Source organism: Lepisosteus platostomus, chromosome 10, assembly GCF_059453375.1.
Source record: "Lepisosteus platostomus isolate fLepPlt1 chromosome 10, fLepPlt1.hap1, whole genome shotgun sequence".
Taxonomy (NCBI): Eukaryota; Metazoa; Chordata; class Actinopteri; order Semionotiformes; family Lepisosteidae; genus Lepisosteus; species Lepisosteus platostomus.
In genome coordinates, this window is record NC_142620.1 from 41,014,616 (window position 1) to 41,034,920 (window position 20,305).

A 20,305-nucleotide genomic window follows, 5' to 3' on the forward strand; every position below is an offset into this window, starting at 1 on the left:
TACACAACCTGTACGTGTTCCGTTGGCTCAAACATGCTGCACGCTTGACATGGGCACCCATTGAAGCTGAAAAAGGGTTGCTCATAGTGCATTCATAAAATGAATATGGAAAAAATAAAAAAAGACTGAATTCTCTTGAAAAAGAGAGTTCCCATTGCACTGCATTAGGACTTGCAGGTTGCCAGTGTTTCTGCTTCCATTGGAGAAACTGTAAGAAATATTTCAACAAAACCTAAACAAGTTCACTTACCATTAAACTCCAGCAAAACTTGACTCTGTGAATGACTCAGTCTTGCAATGTTTTCCCTAGTTTTTTCAAGCTTTGTAGTCCAACTATTTCTGCTTAGAAATCTTTTGATCTACTGTTGCATGATTAATGGTAACCGAAACCAGACCATAACAACCTTCTCAGTCAACTGCAGTCACCTTCTTTTGTTAATTTCAGGACATCTCTTCCTATATTCTGCTTTTTTTATAACAGTGTGCTTGTTTTGTTACATCACCAGGAAATGTTCATTAAAGCTTGACAACTGAAATTCAAGATTTTCAAAAGATTATGATTGGAAATGTACAATTATTCTGAATTTGGCAGGGTCCTACTGTTCCAGCTTAGTGTATGAATTAGCTCTGGGTTCATTGGATAATGAAGATTTGTCATTTTCCTATTAAAGTTTTAAAGCATTTCAGGTAATTTGAGGTTAATTATATTCTCCCTGAAAGACGATTTAAACATTTATATGTATATTTTACAGGAGTACAGTTTATGTGGGACTGTTGCTGTGAATCTGTAAAGAAAGCAAAAAATTCCTCAGGATCAGGCTGCATCCTTGCTCATTGCATGGGTCTTGGAAAGACATTGCAAGTAAGTGTATAAAAATGGACTGCTACGTTATTCAGAAAACCCAGAGGAAATAGTTTGTTCTATTGTTAATAACTTGATTATGTATCGTTATTGAAACACATTTATGTATACACGTTTCTGTATAAAATGTAGCAGTTTATATTATATTTTAACCTTATCCTACTAACTAATGGAGATTTGAGATGATCCAAATTGAGGATTTCCTATATCCTGCTCTCGATCTTCAGAAAAATGGGTTTGTATCCTTGTGTCCTCATGCCTTAGGATTATAATGGATGTATTCATGTAACACACATTCAGGATTTTATTTTTCCATGTGACGTTTCATGTTGAACACCATCTCTGATGCACTTTCCAAAATCTCCAAGCAGAAGGGAAACAGCTTTAAGCAGACAGTTGTATTGGCTGTTGTAATGTTTCTCTTGAAAGATGCATTCTGTAAAACATAGGGGAGCTAGGGCAGCATGTTGAAGCAGTAATTAGCAGTTTGAGAAAAAATATTTTCTCGAGGGCACAACATCTCTCTTGTCAAGGGTTTGAACGAGTCTTTTGAAACCGCTATGTTCCACTGTAGCTATGGGGACCACGTCCTTCGCTATGTAGTATGTAATGGCATGTCCCTCTGCGTGAATCTTTTGCCTATTGAGTGGCATTAGAAAATGGTTGTGTTAGAGACCGCTGTTTGGGGGGAATCACTTCGGCCTTGAGCATGCTTGTCAGTCTGTCTTTTTTTTTTGGCCATGCACTCTTCGTATTCCACAACATGGTTGTGTTTCAAAGCGATGAAACAAGTTGCTCGTCTTAAGTTTGGGCACAGAAACCTGTTTTTCAACAGAGTTTACATCTAACTTCTCTTTGTTCGGTATCCTGTTTGCTGAAGCCAAAATATGACCAAACGATCGACACTGCATCTTTTTTAGATACCAGCTCGTCTTCATTTGTACTTGAGTCATCCCTGCCTGACTGGGGTTCAGCATAAACGCTCATGTTGTCTCACGCCTGGCATGCTTCTTTGTGTTTTGAATGAAGAAAGAAGGTTGGACAAGGCAGAAGCATGTGACTGGATATGACAATTGGGTGTTGTAGTTTTATAAGGGGACCGCTCATGAAAGCACACATTGGGGAAAGCTTTTACCGAACATACGGACATAAGCAAAATAAGGTCGCTGAGAGATTGTTAATGTCGCTATCGATACATTTTCTATATATCGCCCAGCCCCATAATGCACTATAACAGTTTACAAATCTGTAAAACTGTAAAAAATCTGGAGAACACTTTACAGTGATTGAATACTCTAATTTAAAGTTGTGCACTGTTCTGGAAGCACCTGTTTGCAACTGTAAATGTGGGTTTTGCTGTGTAAGCATGCTGTCCCTGGTCTTGGGGGAGTGTCAGTGTGAGAGGATAGTTAGGTGGCCTTTGTGTGTGCTGTGTTCCAGGTGGTGACATACCTGCACACCATGCTGCTCTGTGAAAAGCTGGACTTCAGCACCGCCCTGGTGGTGTGTCCCCTCAACACTGTCCTCAACTGGCTGAACGAATTTGCTAAATGGCAGGAGGGCTTGAAGGATGAAGAAAGTTTAGAGGTATTGCAAAAACAAAAACAACTAGAAAAAAGTCAATGTTCTTATCCTGGGTGTCTAACAAGTGGAGGTTCTTCTCATTCTGGTGGCTTTTGTAAACTTGTAACAGGGTCTTACGAAATCCTATAACATTGTAACTTAACTAAAATAAGTATAATAGTCTTTTTAAGAGCTTAAAAATCTATTTCTACAATCTCAATATAGGCCTTCATGAATGCTGGCAGGATTTGACCCATTTCACATTTACAGGATATAGTCCATTACAGTTCCTAAAACAGGGTTCTGTATGAAGTATTTTAACTTATTTTAAGTGATTTATATTGATATTTAAAATAATGTAAATTTTATTACCTATGTCTGCTATCATTGTTTACAAGAACCTCCAAGACACAAATCCGACACTGCTAGAATTTAATTCCTTTATTTCCTTGTATAATTGGACATAATTCCTTTTTTGTGTAATAAACAGGTGACACAGAAGTGATCGTAAAAGTAAGGAAACGCAAAAGAGGTTTTTAATGGCAAGAATTCATAGTGATTCAAAACCTTTTCCTTTTTATTGCTGGTTATGTGAAAATCAGTTTCTGATGTCAGAACCATAATGTTTTTGTTAGCTTTGCATCATATAAAAAATCTGTAACATGTTGCAGAGGTTTCATAGGAAGGCTACAATTGAGTGGAGGCCTTTTGGCACACCTAGCTCTTTAAGAAGTTAGTAGTTATTTGAGCCAAAGATCACATCCATCTATTTCTTGAATGAAACCAGGATATCAGTTTTGACAATGTGGCTGGGTACCTTGTTTCACAATCCCTTATATTTTCTTACAGAATAGTTTTTTTTATCATCACTACATACTCTAAACCTGTAAATTCACACTTTCAGGTTCTGAAATGAGAAGAGGAAGGTGACAAAAGTACACTAGTGTCACAGAAAAAACAGAAAGAAGCCCAAAACGATGACAATTGCATTAGATGTTGGCCTGCTATTGTCAACTTTTGCTTGAAATATCTTGTTCTGAGCCGTGTGGTTTAGAAAATGAAGCTCCAGTTTTCTGCCATCTTGATTCTTTCCATGGCTTCTTTTTTAAAAACTCAAATTTAAGACCGATCTCCATAGCGGTGACATTCTAGAGCTCCCGTTTTGGCCACCATGATGGATCTGCGTTGTGAAAGCTGTGTTGTGTTGCAGGTGAATGAGCTGGCTACAGTGAAGAGGCCGCAGGAGAGGGCTTACATGCTGCAGCGCTGGCAGGAGGATGGCGGGGTCATGATAATGGGCTATGAAATGTATCGCAACCTCACGCAGGGCAGGAACATTAAAAGCAAGAAGCTCAAAGAAAGTTTCCACAAGACTCTGGTTGACCCAGGTACATTTCACAGAGTACCCCTGAAGTTTGGGATTCCTCTGAGACAAGGGCTCGTAGAGGCATTATAAAGCAATGCAGTTTTTCTTGGTATTTAAATCGCACATGAAAGGACTGCGACAATCGTGATTGACTTTTCTTCAAACCAGTATATTAAAATGGTATAGCTAATTTTCTCTTTACCTTATTTTTTTATTAGAACTATTTAAGTTGCTCATTTGAACAAGTACAGATTGCACTGTTTTTGTTTTCATAGAAAAAACGTCGAAATTCTGTGTGAGTTTTAAAAGCTGCTTAATTGCTAGAATTTGTAATTGAATTAAATCTTTTGCATGCCTCATTTAAATTATTATTATTTTTATGCTATCTGTGCTATCTTTTTTGTACAGAGTAAAAAGTTCAGTTGTACTTCTTTGTTAGCTGCTTTGAGAAATTTGTAAAATAAGAGACTGAAAACTAAGATGGTTTTATTTTGACCAAAGTAAATAACTTATTTACCTGAACTCTTGAGGTCCTTAGTTCTATCTTCACAAGCAAAAATATGTATTTGAATCTTTTTTAAATCAAATTGCCATGGTTAATCAGCTTTCACAAATGAAGTATCAAAGCTGTTTGAAATTGATCAGAACAATTTGTTCAATTTGTTTGTTTAATTTGTTCAATGAATGTACCCTAGCCATAAGTAATCTCCAGGATCATTTTCAGTGGCAGAAGATGTAGAATAATATTAGTGTACAGCTGACATTAGCACAGTTTCTCTCTTAAGTCTTATTTATACCAGTTGGGTTTCTGAATTTTTAAGAAGAATCCCATACATCTTTCTTGTCTCACTTGCGTTAAATTAGCTGAAAGTGGAGATTTTATTAACTGGATTTTTTACTTCTTTTTTCTCTCTTTTAGGTCCAGACTTTGTAATTTGTGATGAGGGACATATCTTAAAAAATGAGTCCTCTGCAATATCAAAGGCCATGAATTCCATTAAAACGAGGCGGCGAGTTGTTTTGACAGGAACTCCACTGCAGAACAATCTGATTGAGTGTATGTACAGATGAAAATTACCTTGTTTTCTTTTCCAAAATAGCCACACAGACAGAAGTAAAATGATAAAAATCACATTAAACTAACCCGTCAAATTCAAGAGTAAAACTAAATTAGCTATTGTGAATAAATAAGCGTTGAAGAGGGTTTTGAAAGTATTTGGGATTCAGAGTTTGAAATGGATTTGGGTAGAGAGCTCCACAGACATTGTGCTGCACAGCAGAAGACTCTTTTGCCCATTGTTTGAAATTTGGTCTTCAGTGGCATAAGATGGCATGAATCAGATAACATAGGTTAAGCTTTGCACTGTAGTTGTACAGTAAGAACTAGAGCATTCAGTATCATACTGTATATGCAAATAGAACATTGTTATAGTCCATTCTAAATTTCACAAGGAGCAAGTGCAATTTAAGGAGGACAGGAGTTACATACTGATGCACAGTATTTTTAAGTAACATGACGTGCAGAATTCATCTCTGGTGCCTGTTTTTTTTATCTTGATCACCTATTGAATAAGGTGCTAAATTAGTCTTTTTCAATTTGTTTACTTGGTGTTACTAACTGGCCTCGAAAGTAAGGAAAAAGAGTTGACATTCTTGGGTTCAGCCTAGTTACAATTATAAAGACAAAATCTTGTTGTTGTTGTTTTTTTAATACACAGAACATGTATTTACTAATTTCCTCATCTTTCAGACCACTGCATGGTAAACTTCATCAAAGAGAACCTTCTAGGATCAGTGAAGGAGTTCAGGAACCGATTCATCAACCCCATCCAGAATGGCCAGTGTGCCGACTCCACGCTCAGTGACGTCAGGGTGATGAAGAAGCGAGCCCACATCCTGTATGAAATGCTGGCCGGTTGTGTTCAGGTGAGCGTGTGGGCCCTGTTTGCGGATTGTCAGACCTCTCGGTTCCTTTTATAGATGGGAGGATTTCAAGTCTTTTGTTTTCCGTCAGCAAGCCCATAATGCAGACAGCAGATATTAGCCGCTGGTTGAAGTACTTGACGCAGCCCTCATGAGAGCGCTGTGAACATACAGGCACCTGGCCAGCTCCAGAAGTCACTGTTGCATAGCAGGCCAAGGAAACCGTGGCCGGCTCTTGAGGCTGCCAACTCTGACGGTTCTTGGCCAGTTACAGGCTGCCCCACGAGGAGTCATAGCTGGCAGAGAGCATAGCACAGATTAGAATCAGCAGTCTCTGCACAGAAAGGCTTGACCTGTGCTCAGAGCAGAGGCCTAAACCATTTACAGCTTTAATTTGTGCTTTGCTATGCCTTCCTTTGGTTTCCCAGTTTTTTTTTCCCTTTCTGGGGTTAGTTTTAAAAGACTTAGAAATCTGGAGATGTCTGCCTCAAGTGCGTTGCCCCTGACATATGCTTGTCACATCATGACTGTAGTTCTCAAGCATCACATTCTCCGAGATGGTACGTTGTTACATTGTTAGTGCCAGAGTGAAAAGAAGGCCTGTGAGCAGATAGCCTACCTTGCACCAGTTAAAAAGCCATATTGGTATTATTTTCACGTTTAGAAATTGTTAAAAATTCTATTGCAGAACGTGGGAAAACTGCACTAAATACGAGAACAGGAAACCAGATACAGGCCTCATGAAATTGGAAATTGTTTGATGAACATGATCTGTAGTTCTTTTTTAGTGCATGTTGCAGGGAATCACATAAAGTGTGCTCTAGACCTATGATAAAGTATATATATATCCATGCCACATGGATATATTTTATCAGATCTTTGAACTCCCTGAAGGAGTTGCCCAAGAATACATTTTATTTTGCTAGAGTTGTTAGTGAGGATTGAATAATGGTTTTGTTTTATCTTTCATAAGCCAGGAAAATGGAAAATGAGTGCTGATCTGCACTCTGAAGCTCGCTTAATTCTGTCCTGTCAACCTATTTGCTTTTTCATTATTTAAGCTGTAATACATTATCTCAGAATATACATAGAATACAATTAGTGAGCATTCTTTTAATCTGTGTGTCATTCAGTGTCCTGTTTTTACCAATATATTAAATATTACTATATTAAATATGAATATATAAAATTTTACAAATATATTATATTTTACAGTTTTACACTATTTGACTTTGCCTGTATTGTGTTTTTCCACAGTAAGCATTTAAAAGAAGAGGGAATCCTGTTTTTGGTAAAACGACATTTTCAATAAAGATGACATTTTCATTTACAGAGACGGGACTACACAGCTTTGACAAAATTCTTGCCTCCGAAGCACGAGTACGTTCTGGCAGTGAGAATGACTCCAATTCAGTGCAAGTTGTATCGGTACTACCTGGAGCATTTCACAGGTAAGGACAGCATCAGCAGTGCTTGAAGGAGGAAAAAAAAGGTCGTTAGCACCTTTCCCCAGTTGTTTCCATCAGAAACTTTAGTTAGTAAAATATTGGTTGGAAGGAAGCTTATTTGTTAGCTTATTTTGCCTGGTAAAAATAATGCAATTGAGTTGTTGTAGAAATTTGCCCACTTCGCCATTGATTTTTTCTTTTGAATTGTAGGAAAAATTATCCCTGTACTCAGTAACGGCTCAGAATTGGTCAAAATAATCGCTCAGGAATTAAGCATTTTTCTGTTTCTCGTATTATCTGAACTCAAGGTACTCAGGTACAGCACTAAAAACACACCCATACTAACATGTTAAGCATTACAGTTTAGAGTCAAATGTGTTTTGAATAGAACATGATTAAAACTGTAAGTGGGTAGTTATCAGAGAATTTATTTAGTTCCTTGAACCAATAAGGAAGTGCCAATACACAAAAATGAGAAAGTCTGATGTACTGGTACAAATGCAGCACTGACAACCAGTATCTGGCTGTACGTGCCTCTGCATTTCTAAATCGAAGTAATCTCATTTTCAGAGGTTAAAAGCCATTTTCCACATTCCATTTTTTGGCACATCCACTACCAGCTATCGTAGCTTTTCCCAACAGGAAGAAACACTAAATTATTGATTTCTTTAATGTTTTCAATTCACAACACATAAAACATAGATGCCCTGTGATGTACTGATATGCCTATGACATGGTTTGTTTTTTCCATTGTTCAGATAATGTATTGTAATTATTGTCCTTTTAAAACAATTTTTTACTTATATTCTGTCACTGAAAAATCCAGATACATGCAGTGTTGTGTGTTTCTGCTTTATTAACAGTCATTCCGAGTAGTGATTTTTGTTTGGCTAAATCTCATTTTGAACTTAAGCCCTTTTAATTTGTAGTAATTTACATTTTTTGGGAGAAAATGTGCCTTACGAAAGGGCTGAGTGGTTAGTTTAAACAGGTGCCAGAAGACTTATCTGGTTTTAGGAAGTTAGAGTGCCAGTTTTGACATTTTTAAGTAGAGCTGTAGTCTATGATTGTAAGGAAATAAGATTTCTGTTGTAACAGTGAGTGGCATTTGGCAAAGTTCTGTAGGTTAACTGAACAAGTTCCCATGTCCTTTAAAATCAAATGCTTTAGGGATTGTTAACGTTAGTCATTTAAGCTGTCCAAGAAGTTTTCACTTCAGGAGACTAGAAAATTGCCCATGATTGCATCATGACTTATTCTTCAAAACCTGTGTAGCTCTAACTTGGCAACAGGCTCGGTATTCTGCACCTGTAGCTGTAAAGAAATTTCAAATGATTGTAATCGAAGGAACTTTTTTGACTTTCATAGTGTGAATATTTATATGCAGATACTTGTGGTTTTCAGACTACTTTTGCTGAAATTCCTCCAGTGTACGAGGTGCTTACTAAAAACAGTCTAGATCTGCATCACTTGAGGACAGGAACCAAAGAGCACTAGTGATCAAATAAATACTACTTATTTCTAAATGCAGTTTTCTACTGTGCTTTCCAAAAACGTTTTCCCATTGACTGTCAAGATAGAATGGTAGGCAAATTTTTAGCATCTTTTGAAAATGCTGGGTTGTCAGTAACTTCCCAATCTCAATGTTGTGCCCACACAAAGAATGGTAGGATGGTTTGATTTGAGATAATTGAATTAATTTTGAGTTTCAAAAAGTAATTGTAGTTCAATGCACTTTTCATCCAATTTCCTCAGAAGTATTTTCAATAGTTTGAGCAATATAAAGAAATAATTATTTTTTATTATTCTATTTCGGAGACTATCTGAATAAGACAATAAAGGATTTGTGTACTTGTAGTAAGAAATAAGTGAAACAATTGGATTTGATGTTTCACTAATCTTACAGAACACAAGGTGCGCATGCTTAGTTAAAAAATGTTCAATTTGTTTACATTGTTACAATGTTTACTTTGGCCTGTATCATAGATAATGCTTCTTGTACTTTTACAAGTAATGATAAGACCTTGAAAGCTTTTACTGAGGAGTGGAAGTTTTACCAGTATGTAGGTACAGCAGACCTGAGTTTAGCAGCACTTCAAGGTGACCATATTTTTAGTCTATTAACAATTAGGATTTGTTTTTTAAATTGACCACCTCTACACCTTGTCTACATCTCATCCAGTCTGTGTCCATTCCATATATGGGTGTGGATTGTGCTTTCCTCCATGCTGTGCCTTAGGCAGTTTTTCTTGGGCTCAATCATTTGATTGCTACTGCATCCTTCAGTTGTTCTTCATACTAAACCATTGGTGGTACCACTTACACAGCTAAACCACTCGGCCACCAGCACTGTAAGGCATCACAAGCTGGTACCACTGTACATGTCTACAGTTCTTACCCACCGGCACTGCAGGCTTCACTCACTGTGTTGTGACCTAGATAGCTTCCATACTTTTTACACTTGTACACCCATTGCATTCAAATTAAATAGGCTTATTACCGTACCTTTGCATTTTTTTATTTAAAAGTTAATATGGTTTAAACCTCTAGCTACCGTCAGTCTTTTATAGAAAACGAGGTATTCTTGCAGGTCTGCTTCAAAATGCTACAGATACTAGTACTTCTACCTCTACTTTTAATAGTAAGGTTAAGAACAAGGTTTTAAAATAATACATTAACATGTCCCAGGCCTTTTTGATCTGGTCACATCTTGAGAAGTATATGCAACAATGTACATTATTTCAAAATAATAAGGTACTATTACTTTATTACATTTCTGTGTCATGTCAAGTGTAGCAGAGTACAGATGCTGCCCGACTTACATACTGTATGTGTAATAGAACCACAGAAACTTAAGTCGAAAATTACAGTTGGAAAAAGCCTTTGTATCCATTTGTACTTAAAATGTTTATCATTGGACTAATATGATAATTGAAAATTATACCTTTCAGATCACTAGATTGTTTTTTAGCCATGATTCAAGGGTTACACTGCAAACACATGGCAGACATGACTTCAGACAGTGCACAGGTAGTGAAAATACTCACACTAGGCAGTGAGGAACAAGACACAGGAAGCTGACTGCAAAATGCATGACGGCTGCCTCGTTCCTCCACACAATAAATAGTTCTTATGCTGTGCACTATTTTGAATGTTCTTTGTGTAAGTCTGAGAGAGTCTGTACTCTGTTTCTAGAGGTAAATGAGAATCTGTTCTGGAAAGAGTTATTGCTCTTGGATTTAGGACTTCACACTTCCTTTACTCAAAAAATGAAAAGCTTGGTGTGAGCTGTGGCTGCTAAAAAGGGTGTACTAAAGTGAATCTCTGGACAGGTGTGGGCAGCAGTTTAGAGGGAGGAAGAGGCAGAGCTGGGACCAAACTGTTCCAGGATTTCCAGGTGCTAAGCAGAATCTGGACGCATCCATGGTGTCTTCAGCTGGACTACATCAGTAAAGAAAACAAGGTAAATTGTACCTTGTCTTTCAAGGCATCCATCCATTTTCTAATTGCTTTATCCAGTATAGGGTTATGGGTGAGCTGTAGCCTATCCCGGGAAGCAATGGACTCAAGTTAGGATACAGCCTGGAGCATCCCATCACAGGGCGCACACAGACACACACTCACACCAATTTCACAGGAGCCAGCTAACCCACCAGCTGTCTTTGAAATGTGGGAGGAAACTGGAGCACCCATAAGAATACCTCACCAACATACTAATTCCACAGATAGCACCCCGGGTCCAGAATTGAACCTGAGGCTTCAGTGCTAAAAAGCAGCAACCACTGCATCACCATGCTGCAACAATCAAGCCACTGTTAACAGATTCTGAAAATAAATGTTAAAACATGCTGAAAACACATTTTTGAAAACAAAATATAGACAGACAATCATGAAACTTCTTTGAAGAAAGCAAAGGTATGGAAATTGTTAATCAAACGTGCTGCTTTAGTACAACAGGGAAGAAAAGAACATAATTCAAATTCCTGACTGCTTTGACACTTTGAACATTATACAAAATTGTGTTCATACTGTAGTGTTCACGTGCACTTTTAAGAACTCCACTTCACATGAATTCTCAGATCACCTTGTAGGAGGAGTGCTTTTTAAATGTATGATAATGTGTATAATATGATAAACCTGAATTACATTACTTTTGTGTTATTACCTACTAACATGACATAATTTTGCCCCAAAATATTGTTAGGAATTGAAGTTCTGAAAACAGAGAAATACCATAAAATGACTGAGCAGGTTGATTAGTAATTAAAATAAATAATCATAACCCCCGAATTGTAAAGATATTCCAGGAATATTCCGGAGTGATTGGTTTAATTAGAGGCACCTGAGTCTCTTCAGGCATACTGGGTTAAACAAATATTAATATTGACAATGAAACAAGACAACATGCAACATAAACAACATACAGGTTATGCCATGTACAAACTTACAAACAAGGTGCCTTGAAGGTCTGTTTCTTGATTAACCAAGACAGCTGCCAAGTCTTCAAAACCAATGTAATGCCTATGACAACCAACAGAAGAGATAAAGCTTGCTTCTAAATTAAACAGAATATAACCTGTATTTAAATCCCTCTCTATATAAATTGGGATACTATTAACTTAACAAGAATCTCCCTATTCTAAAAAACCATTCACTAACCTAGAGAGTCTGTTTTTAGCAAAGGGATTCTCTGTACAGGAAAACTGAGTTTTTTTATAACAGAATGGCAACTTTTCTTAAGGTTTAAAAGTTTAACTTGAATCTGGTCTTAAAGGCTGATCAGAGAAAGGAGCTTCCACATTCTGTCTTCCTTCCATTTCTCCTCTCTCACTTGCCTCTCCCCTTAAGTCTTTTTCTCTCCCTCCCCTGTCTGCCTAACCTTTTATGCTATGTTTCTGGACTGTCGATGACACTTAATCATTTACCCAGAACTTAATTAACCAAGGTAAAACAGAAGATCCTTTGATCAGTGTCTCACAGACCTAATACAACTCAATAAACACCCCAGTTCCTTTCTTGATTTGAAGCTAAATGTTGGCACTAGTCAGGCATTAATTAATTTCTCTAGATTTTTAAGACACTTTTATAGACATTTCCAATAACAATATATTTTTTTACATATTTACATCTGTTGTTGTGATCATTATACTACAATCTGAGCAAGATATACATGTTAGTCTGAAAATATTTTATTGTTTTGTCATTTCATTGCTTTAGGGATACTTTGACGAAGATAGCATGGAAGAGTTCATTGCGTCAGATACAGAAGAGTCTTCAATGAGTCTGAGCTCTGAAGAGGAGAAGAGTAAAAGGTATTCTTGCGTTCCAAGGAACATTGTGCAAGGAGTAGTAGTGATAGAGAAGAGGGGTTTGTTAACATCTGGTCTAAGTTGTTTAAAATAGCTCATTGGAAACCACAAAATGTGTGTTTTGTGTGTTATGTCAGAAAATAAACCCCTTTGGCCTTTAAGGCCTTATTCATTAAGGAGGTAAACTCTTTCACATAAGAACCCTTTGCCTGTACTGGGTCCCATTAGGTTGTGATATGCACATTATACACAGCCACACATCAATTTAGTGAGTACATGAGGAACCACTTAGTTTTTCCCAAAAGAAAGTGTCTTTCCTCAGCTTGTAGGGAATTTTACTAAGATCTTGCTCGACATTGATTTAAGAGAAGTTTGAAAAGACCATAGTGAGAAAATAAAGAGGCCATTTCTTAACACCGTGAAAACCAGGATAAGCTCTGGCTCAATGAAGAGAAGTTGCTCAAATATGGAATTTATTTATACACCCTAAAAAGCCTCATTCCAAGAAGCACCTCCTCTTATCAGACCTACATAGGTTGTTTATTTATTATGCAATTCAATTTCCACACATTGCAAATCTGTAAAAAAAAGTTAAAATGTCTTGAGGTTATAAGGGTCAGAGTATTTCTGAATTGTTTTCATCTGACCTAATTTAAGGCTAAAAAAGATACCCGGACTTTGTTAAAACCAGCAAGGAATTAGTAATTGTGCATCTAAATCTGCCAGTCATGTTTAAGTTTGTACCACGCAGAGGTGTCCGTTCCCCCCCACTTAAGAGATTCACTAAAACATACACTTTGACTAGGGGAGCCTACACCTTTGCATACAGTTGTATTGCAGGAATATAGAGCTGCCATGAGCACTCTGGAATTTTTGTATTTTCAGTAGACAGTTGTTGTGAATGAACACACAAGTCCCACGGCCTCCTCTACTTTTTAGTCTTCCTAATGTTCTAAATTTGGAGTGTTTTGCCCCAAACCTGTGGATGTTCTTTATTCTGATCTTCTCAGTAAGAAGAAGAAGGGCAGAGGGAAGAAGTGTAGCAGCGCGGAGGGGTCCGACAGTGGAAGTGATCTGGAAGTGATCAAGGAGTGGAACTCACGGTCTCGTGGGGGAGGCGGTGACAACCCAGAGGGAGGAAGGAACAGACCCGAGCCTGTTGAAGAAGGTGAGATCACTCTTTCTTGGATAGCTGTGCTTTTAAAACAGCCAGAACCCTGTGCCTTGGGGCTGCCATCAGTGTAAAAGCAAAGCAGTATTTACACCAGCTTACCCATAAATTCTGATTGTTTGAATTGGGTTTGACACTGACATGGCGGTATGAGTGTGCTCGTTGAACGATTTATATTAGAGCTTTATTGGGAGTATTTATGAACGACTAATTTGGATATCTCAGTGTGGCCGATCAATGGAAAAATTAGGGCTCACCTAAAAGCAGCTCACTGCTAGTTTTGGTAAAAAACGTGTTTACACAGTAGGAGAACAAAAGGTTCATTTACCACCCTCGAGGCAGGGTTGACCGTCTGGCTCTATAATCCCCATGATTTGGATTTTAAATGTGCCCTTAAACTGAAGGAAATTAACTTGTAAATTAAGTTTTAAGCCATTGCCAAATTGATATCGTTACCACACACGGCATATACTAATGCAGTAAAAACAAATGTGCATCATATTGAATTGATCATTTGTATCTGTATTATTGTAATGGGATAATGTAATGTAATTAGGGCATAATGTTTTTTTTAAGTGCATAGCTTCCTTTGAAAGTACAATTAATGATTTTTTAGTGATCTCTGCATCCTAAGCCAAACACATTCTCTCTGAATTCATTCTACAAATCAGAAGACATCTGTTCTCTTATTTTTTCAAACAGCATACAAAGGTCATGGATAATTTATGTTGAGATAGTATTTGCCGGCCAAACGCCTTTACCACACATGGTAAAAGTAATCAAAACCTAAACATGTACATTAGAAACCATACTGGAAGAATGAAATGCAAGGCAAACTTGTTTGAGGATAAGTAATCAATTACATCTATTAGCTGTATTTCAGTTAGAAATAAAGTAGAGAAATCGAAAGTTGTGCTTGTTTAATGTACTTAATGTGGTTTCAGTTATCAAATTGAATCAGCTCATAAGTTTAAAGAACCATAGTATGATTTCACCCATTATAGGTTTTGTGAGTTAGATTAATACAATCCACTTACAATATCCTGAACTTCTGAATTGTGTGACATGAGTTCAGAAATTGGATGCTCCTTGATTAAATGTGGCTTTTGCTAAATTAATTGACAAAACCAACTGCATCTCTTCTGGCCTCCGTATAGCCAGGTTTTTTTAAAGACATGAGAGTCAGACTTGAGGCCATTAGATTTCTTCTAGCAATCCCCAAACAGCCTACATGAACATAAGAATATTCCAACTCTGAGGACATGTTCAGCAAAGTACACCTTTGAGAGTTTCTAGAAGGAGTATTGAACTAAAATGTCCTATACCACACAAATGTCTTCTAAATAAAAATATTACTTATAGAGGTTTTTGTGACTTAAAGGATTTTATTGTGACATGATATGCATTAAAACTAAAGGCATAATAAAGAGCATACAAAGAGTGTATATAAGTCAGATTTTTAAATCTTTTTAAAACTTTCCAGTTCAATCACTATATACATAGGAGTGTCTGAAATCTTTTTTATGGACTTTAAGAGCTGAATTTAGTTATACAACTGTTTTTCACTCCTCTTTTTCTTCCTTTTTGATTGATGTAGTTAGTAAACCTACCTCAAGTTCAGGCCCAGGAAGTCCCTCCCCAGACTGGCACAAAGATTTTGTCACGGAGGCAGATGCTGAAATATTGGAGCACTCCGGAAAGATGGTCCTGCTTTTTGAAATTCTCCGAATGGCTGAGGAAGTGGGTGATAAAGTGTAAGGCTTCATTGTTTTCATACCTCCTTTGTATGGTCTGCTTTGGGAACTAATTTGGTTTGTGCTTCAAATAGAAGATTCTCATTCTTAGAAGGAGCAGGGTAGTGTTCTCAAGTACCTTAATGCTAATGTTTTTAGTCCCAACTATATAATCGATCTCATTATTTGCTAATTGGATCAATTTGTGGCCTAAAGCTGTAATGGGTTAAATTGACCTAAATCCTACATAGACTAGTTTAGGTTAAGTGTTAAGGAAAAGTATACAGAAAGGGAAGAAGGTCACAGAATATATATGGACAACCATCATGGTATAAAACATGTCTGGGGACTTTCATTTTGACGCACAAAATCTATTTTTTTTTAAGGTTTTTTCACAGCGGGCTTTATGACTGTTTTGTAGTCATAATGAGCTGTTGCAATGAAGGTCGAACTTGCAGCACAAGTTGTGGCTGCACATGGAGATTATAATATGAAACACTCATCTGTATTTTATTTGCCAAAATGGTTTGTTTTAGGTCTGTTTATATCTGAAAAATGTTCTCATATGTAAACAGTGTTCAGCCACATTATAACCATTTCTAGTTTGGTTGATTTGAGTTCTGCTGTATTATCCAAACAGTGCTATTTCACTCCACAGTGTGGGTAAGCAATTTTTTCAGAGGAATAGCTTTGGGAGCACATTTTGCAAACTTCTCTGTTTTAGGAATCTGAACATATCTGAGCAGCCCCAGAGTTCCAAATCTAAGAATTGACCAGAAACGTCAACCCAGTGGAGTCTCATCAATGAGAGAAAGAGGTTGAGGTCACAATCAGATTAAGAACTTGTGCACTTAAGTCTCCAAAGAGAATTGGGACTGTCTGGAACACTTTACGCAGCCAAATTTGTGAAGTTGCATTTTTGGGGATCTTTCAGGAAACATTTGGCAAAATAGAATTGTAATGCAAAGTCTTACTGAGATGAGTAGAAAAAAAATAAATAAATACTGCACTCTGGCATTTGCTTCTATACATTGGTTTCCTTTTCAGATAAGTGACAAAGTTTCGGTATCTGACCTGAGAGTCAATAAGTCATCTTTCACCTCTTTATCTGCCGCTTTTGATTGGCTCCATGGGCCCGTCAGTTCTCTCATTATGTGCTGCAGGGGTGTATGTAACGGACATAACGTTGTGGGCTTCACTTGTCAAATATAGTGAAATATAGGCCTTTCTGATCCATTTGGTAGCAGGAATGTGGCTCACCTGGCTTGGTTTCTGTTTTTAATTCTTAATTGATGTAATTAAGCTTTTTATGGGGGAGCACTTGCTGTGGCTGTTTTTAAACCGAGATGAATATCTTTTTTTATTAGCTTGTGCACTATACACTGTGTTTTCTAGGCTGATAATAACATTGTCTGTGATTTAACACTAGTACAGGGTGAGGTATTTTTTTTACAAAATGTTTTTTTTTAAATTGGGGTTATGTTCTAAATATATTTACAGTTGTCTTGTGTATTGTTTTTTTTCTGTAAAACAGGTACATGCTGTAAGTACAGTATGTGCATCTATGGGGCTGGCCTCCCATCCATGGTGTTATCCTACTTTGTACTCTTTTTTTTTATCCCCTGGTGTGAACACTGTGCTGCTTGAACCCTCACTGGCAATAAGTGCTTTCTGATGATGAATTTATTTTATTTCATAAACCTGTGTCATCCCTTTGCTAACTAAATGCCAAGTGGCTTCAAGACAATTGTTTTTTTAACTTTTTTGTGCTCATTTATGGTTTCAGGCTTGTCTTCAGCCAGTCACTAATCTCATTAGATTTGATTGAAGATTTTCTGGAGCTGGCTGACAGGGCAAAAGAGGAGGGGAAGCCTGATCTATATAAAGGTATGCCACCTTAAAATATGTACCCGTTCATTTTATAAGCTCTTTGATGGTCTTGTAAAGTGATGCTGCTGTATTTTGTGCTTAAGGGTCAGTTTCATCTAAGGTTGTACCTTCCCAAGGGCCAACACACTGTTTGTTAAAACAACAGCCTTGGTCAGGACCAAAATGGAGCCATTTCTAATACAGGCTGACCTTTTGAGGCAGGAATGGTAAAGAAGAACAGGAGAGTTCTATTGATCTATGATTTGTGTGGTACAGTTTTCTCTTAACTAAACTGATAGCCATTATGTATGGATGTCACCCCATCGCTTTAACCTTGGAATTCGAGCACACTGACTGTGAAGTTTCTCTTAGGCCTGTCCTGTGCCCCATTCTGTTTTGTAGTTTTGTATCAACTTGCTTGGCATCAATTAACAGATTGCTATTTTTGCAGATCTCTAGTTAACATTAGTGTTCAATTAAAAATATTCTTTTAATTCTTCCTTGGCTTTATTAGCTCCATGACATATGTTGTATATGCTTTTAATTATGCGGTTTAATGATGTTTTGGTGTTTCTTAATCCAGCTGCTTCAGCCTTTTCTCCAAGGGTAGGCCTCATTTATAATAATATTCACTGAAATGGATGAGCTTTTACTAGAGTTCTGTCCTTTATCGTGCTGTTTTTTGAAGGCGCACCTGTGTTTCCCTTGGCTGGGATCATTGCTACTGTTTTGAGGTGAACATAAGTCTTAATTACCTTTGATCCTTGGCTGGAGCTTCCCAGAAAAGGCTTGAACTCAATATAGGCAGCTGCCAGCAGTGTTGCCACCCACTAACCGCTCTCCTTCCTGGTCACATAACCCCCATCCATGTTAACCAGCAGGAGGGAGTGTATATTATGCTCCCCTGCAACTATGTGCAGATGCCCTTATTCATATCCTTAATCCTGCTAGAGTCCTAGCCTTTAGTCTGGACAGATCCCAATCCAGATGGAAGGAAGACAGGAGAGGAAATAGTGTCTACTCTTACTGGTTAGTGGATATCTTAAAAGAGGTAGATATATTCTCTAGGCATCTAACCAGAGGGGTCACAATGTCCTGGCCTGGGACTTCAGTAATCCAGTTTAGATATCCTGAGATATCAGTAATGGCTGTTGTCATGTGAAAGGAAATTGGGACTTCAAGCAACACATTTTTTTCATTTTGGTTTTTTGGAGATGCATCCATATGAAAATGAAATAACACTAATCCAAACTATCTTTAAATCATTGTCGATTAAAGCGTTGACTCATCGTGTGTGTTATTTAGTGTCACTTTTTTATAAATCATCGATAATAAATGCACATGGACTCAATATGAATGAATGTGTAGAGGGTAGAGTTCACTGTAATATAAGATGCAGTTGGGTATTTTAATTCTTTACACAGTCTGCCAATTGCAGACTGTCTCACACATTCTTAGAGCTGCTTTTCCAATTTTTCCCAGCTTTGCCTAACGTGAGCTCATCTCCTCTGGTCTCCTTCTAACTTGACAATACATCACTCAGTTCATAGGCTCTTATACACACCAGTGCAAAAGTGAAAATAAATCGCCTCAGGGAATAGGCTTTATAAACAAACTTTGACTTCAGCCAGAGTGTCTTTGTATATTATATACATGTATAATTTTTTTCCACCCTGAGCATCTGGTGTGTGGTGGTGTTCTTTCACATCCTAATTAAACTGCAGCAGCTGTTTTTGCTTTCATTTCCAAAATGATTAGACCTTGACTTTTTTTTTTAATTCCCCTAAAAATGTTTGCTTAAGGGTTTGCAATTTAATGAAAAGATCACAGTCCAGTAATTAGAAACATGCCGAAACACAGAATGCGAACACAGTCCAGGGTTAGCTGAGTGATAGGAAGGGCTGAGTGCCTTCTGGACAAGTATCTGAGCGTACATACACTTCTCTTCAGGCCCACAAGAAAGACTTTTTAACTGGAGAACTGATTGCAAGACCGTTCCCTATGCCACAGTGACCTGTAACCGTTAGGGCTCATCACGATTGTCAATATTGTTACATTTTCATTTGTCCTCCATAAGAAGCAGACAAAGTGAGTTTACCAATATTTTTAAGCAGGTTGTTATCGACTGATAGACAATCTTTAACAGGTGGTTGGTACAGATACAGAAATATGTTGCTTGTTTAGTGTTATCTATAAGTACAGTATGCAGTTCGCATTTCTCTACACATATTTCTGAATAGAATTGAAAAGTAATGTGCAGAGAGTGAATTTGTGTGCATGTCTTTGTTTTGAATATGGGGAAAAATTAGCCTCTGAAAGAATTTTTATAACCTATGGAATATGATGTGTATGGTAAAAAACTTTTTCAATTCTTGTTAGTTATCTGCACCCCAACGGCACCAAATAAGATGGTACACAAGGATCTCACAACTGTTTTCTGATAGTCAACCCTTTGTACGGAGTACGCTATATTCCAACTGTTAATGACTCGAAAAAAGTGCATAAAGAGGACTTGTGACACTTATTTGAAGAACCAGAATGCTTGGGAAGCAAATCGTAAAAAATAACAATGGCACCTGTTGTCAGGGAATACTGAGCAGAACACTTACAATTTATTAAGTACTTTGTTGCCTGGCACAGGTAGATGACAAAAAAAAACCAGGCAGAAAATGTTAAAGACATAAACACAAACATGTACAAAAGTGTGAATCTTAGAGTTGAGCTGTTACACATACCAGAAAAAATAAAACCCGGCTTGTGGGAATGTGTGTCTTGTGAAATAAAGGCTCAGCTCAGGACTAAATCACTTCCTAATCAACCTCATCACTAAACCAGTAAGAGATTGAGTTTAGCCTGGTGATTACAGCACATAAAAAATGACATTATTATAAGTTTAGCTGAAAAGCTACTTTACATCTGTAGCCCCTGGGTAGGAAAAACTATATATATATAAAGAATACATATAAAACCACACAAAACCATACCTTATGATAAATATATTTTAAAGATAGTTAAGTACATGGTAAATTTATAAATATATTAAAGGTTGCAAGAGTTACAT

At 37.3% G+C, this 20,305-nt stretch overlaps 1 protein-coding gene across 1 annotated transcript in view; it reads left to right on the top strand.

The window, feature by feature from the left end:
• atrx (ATRX chromatin remodeler) overlaps positions 1-20,305 on the top strand; it is a 106,936-nt gene that overhangs the window by 50,452 nt on the left and 36,179 nt on the right. The window contains exons 17-27 of the mRNA XM_088649005.1: positions 753-862; positions 2,303-2,449; positions 3,636-3,813; positions 4,711-4,848; positions 5,542-5,717; positions 7,048-7,165; positions 10,495-10,625; positions 12,380-12,474; positions 13,482-13,639; positions 15,240-15,396; positions 17,162-17,262. Coding sequence (XP_088505131.1) covers positions 753-862; positions 2,303-2,449; positions 3,636-3,813; positions 4,711-4,848; positions 5,542-5,717; positions 7,048-7,165; positions 10,495-10,625; positions 12,380-12,474; positions 13,482-13,639; positions 15,240-15,396; positions 17,162-17,262 — 1,509 coding nt within the window. The remainder of the gene's footprint in view (positions 1-752; positions 863-2,302; positions 2,450-3,635; positions 3,814-4,710; positions 4,849-5,541; positions 5,718-7,047; positions 7,166-10,494; positions 10,626-12,379; positions 12,475-13,481; positions 13,640-15,239; positions 15,397-17,161; positions 17,263-20,305) is intronic.